At 50.2% G+C, this 12691-nt stretch overlaps 1 protein-coding gene across 1 annotated transcript in view; it reads right to left on the reverse strand.

The window, feature by feature from the left end:
• Positions 1-12691, reverse strand: part of HELZ2 (helicase with zinc finger 2) — a 44215-nt gene that overhangs the window by 25175 nt on the left and 6349 nt on the right. Inside the window, exons 4-7 of the mRNA XM_029286471.1 lie at positions 12411-12604; positions 10565-11348; positions 8953-9028; positions 1475-4985 (exon numbers count right to left, since the gene is read on the reverse strand). Coding sequence (XP_029142304.1) covers positions 1475-4985; positions 8953-9028; positions 10565-11348; positions 12411-12604 — 4565 coding nt within the window. The remainder of the gene's footprint in view (positions 1-1474; positions 4986-8952; positions 9029-10564; positions 11349-12410; positions 12605-12691) is intronic.

Consider the following 12691-nt stretch of genomic DNA (forward strand, 5'->3'; position numbering starts at 1 on the left):
ACACTTGTATAAGTGAAGGGAATGGAGGGTCAATAGTTCAAGACTGAAGCTGTAAACCATTGGAAAAACTGCTGTCATTCAGCTAAGGCTATAAAAACTTGTAAACTCCGATTGTTAGCTTATTAATACAGAGGAGTCGGAGTCGGAAGTACAAAAAACTGAGGAGTCGGAGTCGGAACATTTATCTACCGACTCCACAACCCTGATGGCAACCTTACCCTGCACAACTTTGGCAGGTGTCCGGCAGGTATAGGGAAGCAACTCCACTCCCCCCATATGGCAACCTTACCCTGTGCGGCTTCAGCAGGTGTCTGGCAGGCAGAGGGAAGCAACTCCATCCCCCCCCCCGCCTCGGTCTCCTCATTTTATGGCAGCAGCGACAGCCACCAGCTGGGTGGAGGTGATCCAGCGGGAGCAGCTAGTACAGGCCAAAAGTGCTCAGCTGGTATGAGAGCTGCAGCGCCCGCCAGGGCCTAAAGAGCACCAGGTTCCGCCCTTAGCCCGGCACCTGCAGCAACGAGTAGGAGTGCAGTCTGGAACTCAAGCAGCCCAAAGGTGGAAGTGCGGCTGTGCAGTTCCACTGGCGGCTGCTGGTGAAGGGCCCTGACAGACTGGTGGTGGCCCTCCAGATTTGGGCCAACTTGTCCCGCGCCAGGCTTGGCACCCTTTCCACCGCCACCAACCAGGGCCGCACCGGTACCATACCTGGTCCGCCACCATGCTCTCACCACCGCATTGCTTCTCCACCCCATGCACAAGCCCCGCCCTACCCCCACGCGCTCGCGACCTACTGGTACCAGCAAATAGTAAGCCCTCCCCGAAAGTAAAACCTAGTGTTTACTTCAGAGCTTAAAGCAGGGGTGTCAAACTCAATTTCATTGAGGGCCGCATCAGCATTGCGGTTGCCCTCAGGGGGCCGAGTGGGTGCGGCCTACTGGGTGGGCGTGGATGGAATGGGTGTGGCCTACTGGGTGGGTGTGGCCAGCTCTACACCGTTCGCGTCAAGGGTGCCTGTGGGGGCCTGGGCAGGAGTGGGACAGATCTGAGGGTCTCTGGCAGAAGAGGGTGGGACCAGGGCAAGTGCCAAGGCATGGTCCACTGGAGAAACCTCACTGTTCCTCTCAGGCCATGTCGGGGGGGGGCTTATAGAGCTAAGACTGAATGCGTTTCAGCATAGATGGCCACCACAAAATTGTACATTGGCTCCGGGCCAGCCTGGGCCAGGGCCAAGGCAGCGGGGGCCGTTCCCTCACTGTTCCCAGGAGGCTTCGCAGGCCACATGAAACCACTTCGTGGGCTGCATCCGGCCCCCGGGCCTTGTGTTTGACATGTCTGGCTTAAAGGAAAGTAAGACAGGTTCTTACTTTTGGGGAAACACGGTAGTAGGGTAAGAAAACTACCAAGCTCAAAGAGCACCAAGGACCCCATAGTTCAAACCTGACCTACAAATACTCTCATCTATCGGCAGACTTACACGTCGGGCAGCTGCTTCGGAATCAGCTCCACACTGAACCTTGAGCTCTTCTGCATGACCTCAAAGGGGATCTTCTCCATGGATGTAAAATGGATATAGAAATTCACCATCACTTCGCCACGGTCATCAGGTTTCTCATTCTCCTCGAAGGTATCTGTGCGTCCGTGGGCCACCCAAGTGTACGTATTGGGATCAATCGTGAAATCCCCCGTCTTGGTTGTCTCTTTAGACAAACTGAGTTGCTGGAAGGTCTGGCTGAGGTCTACTTTCTTGTCCTGGAATCCATGTTCTTGTAGACCCGAAAGGCGAATGCACATGTAGCAGGCGCCAAAATCCACTTCGATGCCACATTCTTTAAGGAACTTCTTGTCGAGTTTGATGGTTCCACAGAGCTGACCTTCTTTGGTCCGCTGCTTCTTCCAAAGGATCGGGATGTCTTGCAGGACAATCGAGCTGTTTTCAGCCAACGAGCCCAAAGTTGCTTCTATGTCACAAAGAGGCAGCCACACTTTGCGATAATCGGAGGCATCCTTGTAAATGTTCTTTGGGGCTTGGGAAGTGTACTTGGAGAAGCAATCGATGGGTCTCTCGGTGTGTTCCAAGCACACCTCAAAGCCAGGAGCTACTGTCCACAGCTGCACAAACGGCACCAGGAAGCCTCGTTGGACATCGGTGGTCAGTTGGAAATTCAGCACATCTCCAACTTTAAGTTCCACTGACAGTTCTTTGTAGTGTAAGCACTTACTCCTCACCATTAACCCCACACATTTGGGCTCCAGGGTGTAATTCTTCTCCAGGAGGTGGGTTAACTTCTCGTAGTCTTCATTTTTGACAGCTGCAAGGATTTCATGCCACACATCTCCATGGAAGTGAAAGACGTTCCCTCCGATCTCTGACCTCTTTTCGTTGTCCTTTTTGACTACCAAGGAGTAAACTCTTCTCCTCCATGTCAGCTTCATACTGTTCCGCTCCTCGATAAAATCTGGTTGGGACACCAACTGAAGGGCTCTATAATTGATGCAGGGACTATCTGGAAAGGTATCCTTGTTGAGAGGAAACAAGAGTTTGAAGTTCTTGGCCTTCCCTTCAATGCTGGCAACGAAAGCAAACTTCTTTTGAACCTGGCATTTCAACTGGGTGGCCAGTTCCAAAGATTGGACTCTTCGCTTGTACGTGTTGGCCCTGCTGTTCTTCCGGTTGAAATCGTGGCAAATGAATTCAATCTCTGGTTGGGAGTACTGGACGGGTTTCTTCGAAATCAGAGAGATGATATGCCGCTGAACAACAACATCCATGTAGCGCCGAATCGGAGAGGTAGCCCAGGTGTACGAGTCCACGTGCAAAGAGTAGTGGCCCATCTTGGACTGAGGGCAGGAATTGGAACGAAGAAAATAAGAACGGTTCAGGAGCTTCCGAAATTCCAAATTGATGGGAGCAAGTTTGGGATGGATGTCATCTGTGGTAATGAGGTCAAGCATCTTGGCGAAGTCACGGTCATTGGCCGCTGACTTGAGATGTTCCCACGAGGAAGTCAAAAGAACGAAGGGATGGCTGGTCCTCACGGGGACATCACCAGTTGGAACTCCTAGATGATGGGAGAGGTGGGTGGAGAGAGGAATGATCTCTCTGTATTTGTCCTGCATTTGGGAGATTTGCTGATGATTGGGCTCCGTCTGACAACGAAGAGGGGTTAAATTTCTGGTAGGATCCCGGTTTGTGAGCAGATCTCCCACAGAACTGTTGAAGAGAATCATAAACTCCTCAATCATCTGGTGAGAACATCGCTGACCTAAAGGAATTTCTTCATCCAACTGGTCATAATGACAGTCTTCGTGAAGCCTGGACTTCCGGTGGACACGGGAGAAATGATACGCCATCGCAATGCAATCCTCTAAGGTGTCAAAACGAGGTGATGGTGCCTCTATTTTGTAGTGGTTCTTAATTATTCCTTCAGCTTCCTCATAAGTCATCTGTCGATCGGAGCAGATTATGGACATGGCAAAGGAAATTCTTTCCATATGGTCGGTGGTCTTATCCAGTACAACAAAGAGGGAGATCACCAAACGTTCCTTGTGAGGAAGGAGGCTGAAGAGATTTTGACTGAGCTGGGGTGGCAACATATATATGGGCTCCTTCTCGGGAGCATAATAAGTTGACCCTCGCTTCTTGGCTTCTATATCCAAAGGACAATCTTTGGAGACCATTGAGGCCACGTCAGCAATATGGATCCCAATCTCATATTTGTCACCCATATCTCGGACACTGATGGCATCGTCCAGGTCTTTAGTCCCCAAGGGGTCAACTGTGAAAGTAGAGTGAGCCCGACAGTCTTTCCTCTCCTCTCTCATCAGAGATGGGTGACGGGAGATTAATTTGGCCACCTGGCTGGTCACCGAGGCAGGATATCCATTGGACAAACAATATTCCAAATCCAGAATACGAAGCCCATCATCTAGTGAGGAAGCCAAAGGAAGAACCTCCGTAACAATTCCCATAGGGTAGTAATAGCCTTCTCTCCATTTCACGATTTGTACCATGAAAAGGCATGTCTTCCGGTTTTCTGGGGTTATTTTCTTCCAGCCCTTCAACTTGATATTTCCCGCCTGGTCAATTTTGCGGATGGGAATAGCACCACGATCAGCATCAGGATTCAATGGAGGGACAAAGATTTTTGTGACAGACTGTTCAAGGGGGATCATGACCCGGAGATCAAACTCATCCACTTTGCAGACAAAGGTGAGATCCCGCCGTTCCACTTCTTTTAAGATGCCCACCACTTTCCCACGAGGGTTGCCCTCGAAGGTCACGTTGGGCGTCAGGATCTCCACCAAGACCTGGTCTCCAGTAAAGGCCATGCCACAGTTGAGTCGACCCTTGATCTGGATGGTCACAGAAGGAACCTCGTCCAGAGTGAAGGCGGAAGCTTGATCAAACCGTTCTTGGACGAATCCGCAGCGTTTGTATCGGTCGGGCTGCATTTGCAAATACTGCTGCATCGTTTGCGAGGGATAGTTGACATACTCGTGCCTTCTGCTTTCGGGGACCGAGACATTCGACTTCACCTTCAGCAGACCTTCCTCAGTGACCGTCACCATCATCTCTTTGCTTTCATCCAAGAGTTCCTGCAGTATCGGATCATCAAGATTCAAACTCTCTGTGTCGGAGACCCAGGAGTCCGTATCGCTACTTTCTTCCTCGGATTCAGAGCTTCCTCTGTTCCAGCTGGCCCAATCGGACACCACCTGCTTTATCTCCTCCAAGGTTAGGTTCTCCGGAGTGATGGACTTCTTCTCAATGCACTTCTTGATGAAACTTTTCCAGATCTTGCTGCACTGGCCATGAGAACACAGCGCGACAGCGTCTCCGACTGTGATGACCTGCGACTGAGCCCTGGTTATGATGGTGTTCAACACTCGCGCGTTGTTGAAATACTCCAGGTTGGAGGAACTGACATGGTTGAGGCTGTTGCAAGTGTGGATGGTGTTGATGATGATGACACGGAATTCTCGCCCTATAGAAAAAAAACATAAAACAGAAGGCGGACCTGTTTGTCAGTATCACAAAATACAGGCTATCCTCGACTTACAACAGTCCATTTAGTGACCATTTGAAGTCACAGTGGTACTGGAAAACATGACCGATGACCCTTTTTCACACTTAACAACCATTACAGCATCCCCATGGTCACGTGATCAAAATTCAGAGGCCTGGCAACTGGCATGTACTTATGACGGTTGCAGTGTCCCAGGGTCAGGTGATCCTCTTTGGCCACCTTCTGACAAGTCAATGGGGAAGCCAGATTCACTTTACAACTGTGTTACTAACTTAACAATTGCAGTGATACACTTGACCACTGTGACAAGAAAGGTCGCAAAATGGGACAACATTCACTTAACAACTGTCTTGCTTAGCAATGGAAATTTTAGGCTCAGTTGTGGTCATAGGTCAAGGACAACCTGTAACAAAATAAAGGCAAAGAAAATAAAACGTTACAGATGCAAAGAGAGATTTCAAATTATGGATACATCTGCCCCAAATTGGAAGTATTATCGAACCCTCCTTTGACAGATATTCCTCGACTTACAATCATTCCTTTAGCGGCCAGTGGAAGATACAACAGCACTGGGAAAAGTGGCTAATGACTGGTCATCACATTTAAGGCTGTCGCAGTGTTCACCGCAATAATGTGATTAAAATGCGGCTGCTTGGCCACCAATTGTTGCAGCCTCCCAAGGTCATGTGATCACCGTTTGCGACTCTCTATAACTGTCCGATTTGGCACAGCAACCAAACAGGACAGGTACAGACGTCAATGGATAGTTAGGACTGCAGAAAAATCAACTGCAACCAGCCTGCCTTCCATTGAGGACCTGTATATTGTGCAGGTTAGGAGGGCTGAGATAATATCTACACACCCCTCACATCCAGGACATAAACTGCTTCAACTCCTCCCCTCTGGATGGTGCTGTAGGGTAGGGCTTTTCAATCTTTTCACACATTGTACCACTTTTAGGATATGGCAACATCCGAGTACCACCAGTCGCCTAGCAAGGTGTCAAAAACTTGACCAAAAAAAAGAAAAGAAAAAAGTGATAAAGTACTGGTAGTCCTCGGCTTACAACAGTTCGCTTAGTGACTGTTCAAAGTTACAATGGCACTGAAAAAAGTGCCCCCCCAAGCCACAGCCGAGCAAGACACCTGCCTGCCCGCCCGGCGGCACTCTTCCTTCTGTCCGAAGTTTTCATTGTTGTGAGCATTTCTGTTGAGGATTGGCAGTGGGGGTGGGGTGGGGGGTGTTTGGTTTTCATTCCCCCCGTCTGCTGGGTGGTTGCAGCAGGTTTTGGTCACTTCACCTGACCCTGGGACACTGTGACCGTCATAAATATGAATCAGTTGCCAAGTATCTGAATGTAAATCACAAGATCCTGGAGATGCTGCAACATTCCAGCTGATCGGCGCTTCTTCTGGGCTCAGCGGAAGCGCCAGGATCAGCGCCGAGCTCCAGCTGGAGCCTGGCACTGATCCTGGCTCTTCCGCTGAGCCCTGATAGTCCCGAAGAAGCACCGATCAGCTAGAAAGCGGCACTGATCCTGGGGCTTCCGCTGAGCCCTGACAGCCCTGCAGCTCCAGTCATCTCTCGCTCAGGCTTGTGCGGTGCTGCCACCGGTTCAGCTCATTCCCCTCCCCCACTAACACTTTTCTAGGATGGTCGCGTCCCACCTGCCAGGTGCCAATGTACCATAGGTGGTACCCGTACCACTGGTTGAAAAGCCCTGCTGTAGGGCATTGCATGCCAAAACAACTAGACACAAAGATAGTTTTTCTCCCATGCCATCACACCTAATTCCCACAGCACTGTCTTAGACCTAAAGATATTTACCCATGTAGTAGGGCTGTATTACTACTATCCTTCTCATCTTCTCATCTTTTCTCATCTTCCCTACTACCTTCTCCGCTTGATATCTTATCATTTATCACTTGTTGTTTGTATCTTATGGTTTATGATTGTAATTATGATTTATGATCTATCCCTTTGTTGTTTATATGTACACTGAGAGCTTATGCACCAGAGACAAATTCCTCGCCTGCGTAATTACACTTGGCCAATAAAGAATCCCATTCCATTCATTCTTTCCCAAGGACTCTGCAAACAATTCTAAATGAGCTCCAGTTGCAGAGCACCCAAAATACAATGATGTGAGTGAGACGTAAGGAAAGAGGCAAGTACCCATCGCCACTGTGAATCCAGTTTGTAAGTAGCCCTAGTACAGGGCTTTTCAACCAGTGGTATGGGTACCACCTATGGTACATTGGCACCTGGCAGGTGGGACGCGACCATCCTAGAAAAGTGGTAGCGGGGGAGGGGAATGAGCTGAACCGGTGGCAGCACCGCACAAGCCTGAGCGAGAGACGGCTGGAGCTGCAGGGCTGTCAGGGCTCAGCGGAAGCACCGGGATCAGTGCCGCTTTCCAGCTGATCGGCGCTTCTTCGGGGCTGTCAGGGCTCAGCGGAAGCGCCAGGATCAGCGCCAGGCTCCAGCTGGAGCTCGGCGCTGATCCTGGTGCTTCTGCTGAGCCCCGAAGAAGCGCCGATCAGCTGGAATGTTGCAGCATCTCCAGGGTCTTGTGATTTACATTCAGATGCTTGGCAACTGATTCATATTTATGACGGTCACAATGTCCCAGGGTCATGTGAAGTGACCAAAACCTGCTGCAACCACCCAGCAGACGGGGGGGGGGGGAAATAAAAACCAAACACCACCCCACCCCCGCTGCCAATCCTCAACAGAAATGCCTCACAACAATGAAAACCTCGGACAGGAGGAAGAAAGCGGCCGGGTGGGCAGGCAGGTGTCTTGCTCGGCTGTGCCTTGGGGGGCACTTTTTCAGTGCCATTGTAACTTTGAACAGTCACTAAGCGAACTGCTGTAAGTCGAGGACTACCTGTACTTTATCACTTTTTCCCTTTTGGGGGGGGTCATCAAGTTTTTGACACCTTGCTAGGCGACTGGTGGTACTCGGATGTTGCCATATCCTAAAAGTGGTACAATGGGTGAAAAGGTTGCAAAGCCCTGCCCTAGTAGATCCAGTGTAACTTTGAACAGTTGCCAAGTGACCAATCGTAAGTCGAGGACTACTTTTTATTTGAAAATATTTCACTGTAGTCTTCCCCCGCTTGGAGCCCCTGATGCACGGCCTGGGGTTCTCGTCATGTGAAATCAACACAGCCAGGTTGGCTGGGGACGATAGATAACCTAGTCCAGTGGTGGCGAACCTGTGGCACGCGTGCCAGAGACGGCACTCAGAGCCCTCTCTGTGGGCACGCGCACCATGCCCCGGAGATGACAACTGTCCCTCTTCAACCAGCCGCCCGCTAACTCGCCGAGGTCCCACGTGGCCAGATGCATCCCAGCACCCAAGCGCTCGCTTGCCTCTGTGTGCAGGGGCCAATAGTGTCAGGCAGCAGCCGCCCTGGCCCGCCTCACCTTGCCCTGTGACAAGGGCACCCCCGCCCTGCCTCACCTCACCTCACCTCGCCTCACCCCACAGGACGAGCCTCCTGCCCACCGCCCCACCTGCCAGAAACCCCCTGGATCTCCCCCAACCCTGCCTGGCTCCCACAGGCGTCCCTCCCCATGAGCAACATTGAGGTGATCACGCCCACGTTGGCCACACCCACCCAATCTGCCATGACCACCACAGCCACGCCCATCCAGTGGGCCAGGCCCACCTGGCACCCGGCGATAAATAAGTGGGTTTTGGGTTGCAGTTTGGGCACTCGGTCTCTAAAAGGTTCGCCATCACTGACCTAGTCCCACCAATCCAGAGACTATCCGGTTGGAGAATGGTTAGGCTGCAGGGCTGTGATTTTTGCCAAGTTTCAGAAACTCCGCTTTTGAGAGTTTAAGAGGCCCACTTTTCAGGTCATTCTAACACCTTCTTGTAGAGGACAAGGTAAAATTGGAACAGGAATCTCACCTGGTAGGTTGTCATCGTTCTCCACAGTCACCTCTGAAAAGCCTCTTTTTCTCAACCTGTCTCGGATCAATTTCACCTGGAGAAAAAAATTCAAAAGTTATCAGCATGTTTGTGGATTTAGACTTGGTCTGTTTTCATCTGGAATGGGTCCTCTCTGGGCTGGCTTTAAAGGGTAAAACTGTTAAAAGCCTTAAGCATTAAAAATGTGCCTTAGGGACAGAATGACTCGATGGCTGAGCCTCTAACTCAGGGGTGGGGAAATATGGCCCTTTTTTATGACCTGCTGGCTCAGGAATTCTGGGAGTTAAAGTCCACAAGACATACAGTAATTCCCCACCTCTGCCTAGCTCAGTGATGGCGAACCTTTTAGAGACTGAGTGCCCAAACTGCAACCCCAAACCCACTTATGCATCGTCGAGTGCCGGGTGGGTGTGGCCCATTGGGTGGGTGTGGCCCATTGGGTGGGTGTGGCCAATTGGGTGGGCATGGCTGAGGTGATAACGGCAGACTGGGTGGGACTAAAAAGTTCAATCAATCAATTCCAACTTTGCAAGATCTTTTTTTTCCCGTGAGAAGTTGAAATTGACTGATTGAACCTTTTTTTTTTTTTTGTACATGGCAACGGAGGCCTAAAGCGAAAAGGTTTTATAAAACCCAGCTGAAGGCCTAGGACTGGGGCAATGGCGCGCGTGCCCACAGAGAGGGCTCCGAGTGTCGCCTCTGGCACCCATGCCATAGGTTCGCCACCACTGGCCTAGCTCAACAAAGCATTGCATTCTGGGCTGACATTCGTCAGACTTCCCCAATGGGGAGCCAGTCTGAAGGAAGGGCATCAACTTAGCCTGGAGAACTCATGGCTGCAAGGCTTGGTGATGGCCTCTCATTTGGATGCTATTTCCTTGTTTATTATATTTTTATCCCTTCATTGTTACTTTAAAAGTAACTCAAGGAGGTGTACGTAATCCTCCTTCCTCTTCCGACTGTATTTTCCCTACGACAACCTTGTGAGGTGGGTTGGGCTGAGAGAGAAGGATTGGCCCAAAGTCATCCAATGGCTTTCATGCCTAAGGCAGGACTAGAATTCCCAGTCTCCTGGTGATTGGCCCAAAGACACCCAGCCGGTTTTCATGTCCAAGGCAGGACCAGAACTCCCAGTCTCCTGGTGATTGGCCAAAAGTCATTCAGCTGATTTTCATGCTTAAGGCAGGACTAGAACTCCCAGTCTCCTGATGACTGGCCCAAAGTCCACCCAGCCAGTTTTCCTGCCTAAGGTGGGACTAGAACTCATCATCTTCTCATTTCTAGGCCAGCACCTTCACCTTAGGCCAAACTGGCTATCTTTAAACCTTTTAAAAGGGGACTCAAGGAATTCCTGACAGACAGAATTATCCATGGCTATTTGAATATTCCATGTGACCTCTGGGCCAAGTGCGGTATATCTCCCCGAAATTGGTATTAGCAGGAGGGAGGGAGGGAGGGAGGGAGGGAGGGAGGGAGAGAGAGAGAGAGAGAGAGAGGCTAGCCACAGAAATGTTGGGCTCAATTGTGGTCATAAGTTGAAGATTACCCGTGATGGACCATGTAAGAACAACATACGCCTTTGACACTTCACCTGTATGCCAGAAGAGACCACGCAGATGGACTTGAGGTCCTTCTGCCCCCATTCAGCCGGCCATTTCTGATTCATTTCTTCAACCTTCTCGACGATCTGTTCAACTTCAGAGATGTTGTACCAGCTCATGGATCTGTCCTTCTCCGCAGTTCCGGAGACGTGACAAAACATGAGCGGATAGAACTCCGGGTGAGGAGGGATGTTGCCTTTGGCGCCGATGGTATCTTCTCTGCCCACGTAGAAGTGTTTGGAGACAAACTCAATGATTCCTGCGGTGGAGCGATAGTTCTCGTTGAAGATGATCCTGCTTTTGGTGGCCACCTCATGCTGCTCCTTCTTGTAATGTTGGAAGAGGCGATTCAGCAGGGTGTAGTCGGCGGACTGCTCGTCCTTGTGCAAGGAGTAGAACCTGGGGGTCTTCTGCATGTGGTCCCCCGCCAGGACGATCAAGGTTCTCAGGGTAGCCAGAGAGAGAGGGACTAGAGCTTCGCACTCCAACATCTGGGCAGCCTCATCAATCAAGATGTGGGTGAAATAGCCGGGCGACAACCCAAGATCTTTCGAGGTCATGCAGGTCGTGAGGACAATGCGGTGCCGATCGATCTGTTCTCTAGTAGGGAGGCAAAACTCTTCCCCGCTCGGAGAGAGACAGCAGTAGCGAAGGGTAATGGGGTCGGTTGCTTTGACCGAACGGTACGTGGATTTCACCCTTAACGGAATAGCCTCAGGGTGTGACGAGATGGCATAGTTATGGAAGTATTCGCGAATGTAGATGTCAGCCGCACTGGAAGAGAAAAGCAGCGTAACAGGGGTCGTCCCATTTCTGCATATCTCCCCGAAATTCTTCATTAGACACATGAGTTCCTGGTTAATTTTATATCCCTCTAAGGAAGAACGGGGATTTTAACTCAAAGTGAGTTAAAACGGCAGCCCCAGTTGTGCAATTGAATCCCACCCTTGGTTTACCTGAGTTATATGTGCCACACCTGTGAAAAGGGGGGGGAGGGTTTAAATCTTAGCTGCCTTCTTATCTTTTTCGACCCCCTCAAGAAAGCTAAAACTGAAATTAAGAAATAAGAATTGCTGTTTCGACAAATTACTTCCTCTACCATTGGCCTTTTTTAACCCAAAATTGTTTTTAGGGTACAATGGTAAATTGGGACCAGAATTTCCATCACTAAGTGATACAGTCTTAAAGCAAGACATCACATAACCACACTGCTTGGTGCCAGCAATTTTGGCAGTCTCTGTTATGCAAGCAGCACAGGTCATTAAGTGAGGATCTCACATGTCCGTGACTTGTGCCTTCCTGCCGGCTTCCCATAAGTAAAGTCATTGGGGAAGCCGGCAGGAAATCGCAAGTTGTGGTCATAAGATTATTTACAAGCCAGCCTGCCAGCCAGCCGACAAGAACTTCAAGTGGGTGTTACAAAGAATGAGATCCCCCTGACACCAAGAAGCTTTTGGAGGGGGAAAAGCGGTAGGGGCAACTTATGGGAGCAGCTTGTGACTTCCTGCCAGCTTTCCCATTGTTTTTGCTTGTGGAAAACCAGCAGGATTGCAAATCGCATGTCTGCAGGGGCACTATGACAGCCACAACATCTGAGGACCCATTGTAAGTTTCCCTTGTAGTATTTTTGAACTCTGTCCTGGTTCCTGATTTCTTTCACCTAACACTACTGTTGAGTTTAGCCTCCTGGACTTCCCTGGGTCTTGTTCACACATTGCGTAAACTCAGCTATCAAATATAACAGTGTCCCTAAAATAATCTCAACCCTGTGAAGATACCAAAATATTTACTTCTCTCCAGCAGCCAAAGGCTAATAAAACTTCAAACCAAGATTACCTGTTGGTGTGGGTGCAGATAAGCACACGGGTCTGGGGCTTCTTGATGATCTCCAGGGTAGTCTTGGCCAACGTGAAGGTCTTCCCAGTCCCAAACGGTCCATAGATCAAAAGTGGTGGGGTTCTACGGACTTCGGTCACCTGGCCCGTAATGAAGAAAAGAGCTTGCTTCTGCTTCGCGTTCCCCCAGGGCACCTGCAAAGAACCACGTGGGATGGAGCAGGTGGTCACATCTGGAAAGACCAGCTTCACATCCCACAAGTTGTCCACAGCCTGGTGCCA

The sequence above is a fragment of the Protobothrops mucrosquamatus genome, unplaced genomic scaffold (genome assembly GCF_001527695.2).
Source record: "Protobothrops mucrosquamatus isolate PMUCROS unplaced genomic scaffold, P.Mucros_1.0 scaffold3791, whole genome shotgun sequence".
Lineage (NCBI taxonomy): Eukaryota > Metazoa > Chordata > Lepidosauria > Squamata > Viperidae > Protobothrops > Protobothrops mucrosquamatus.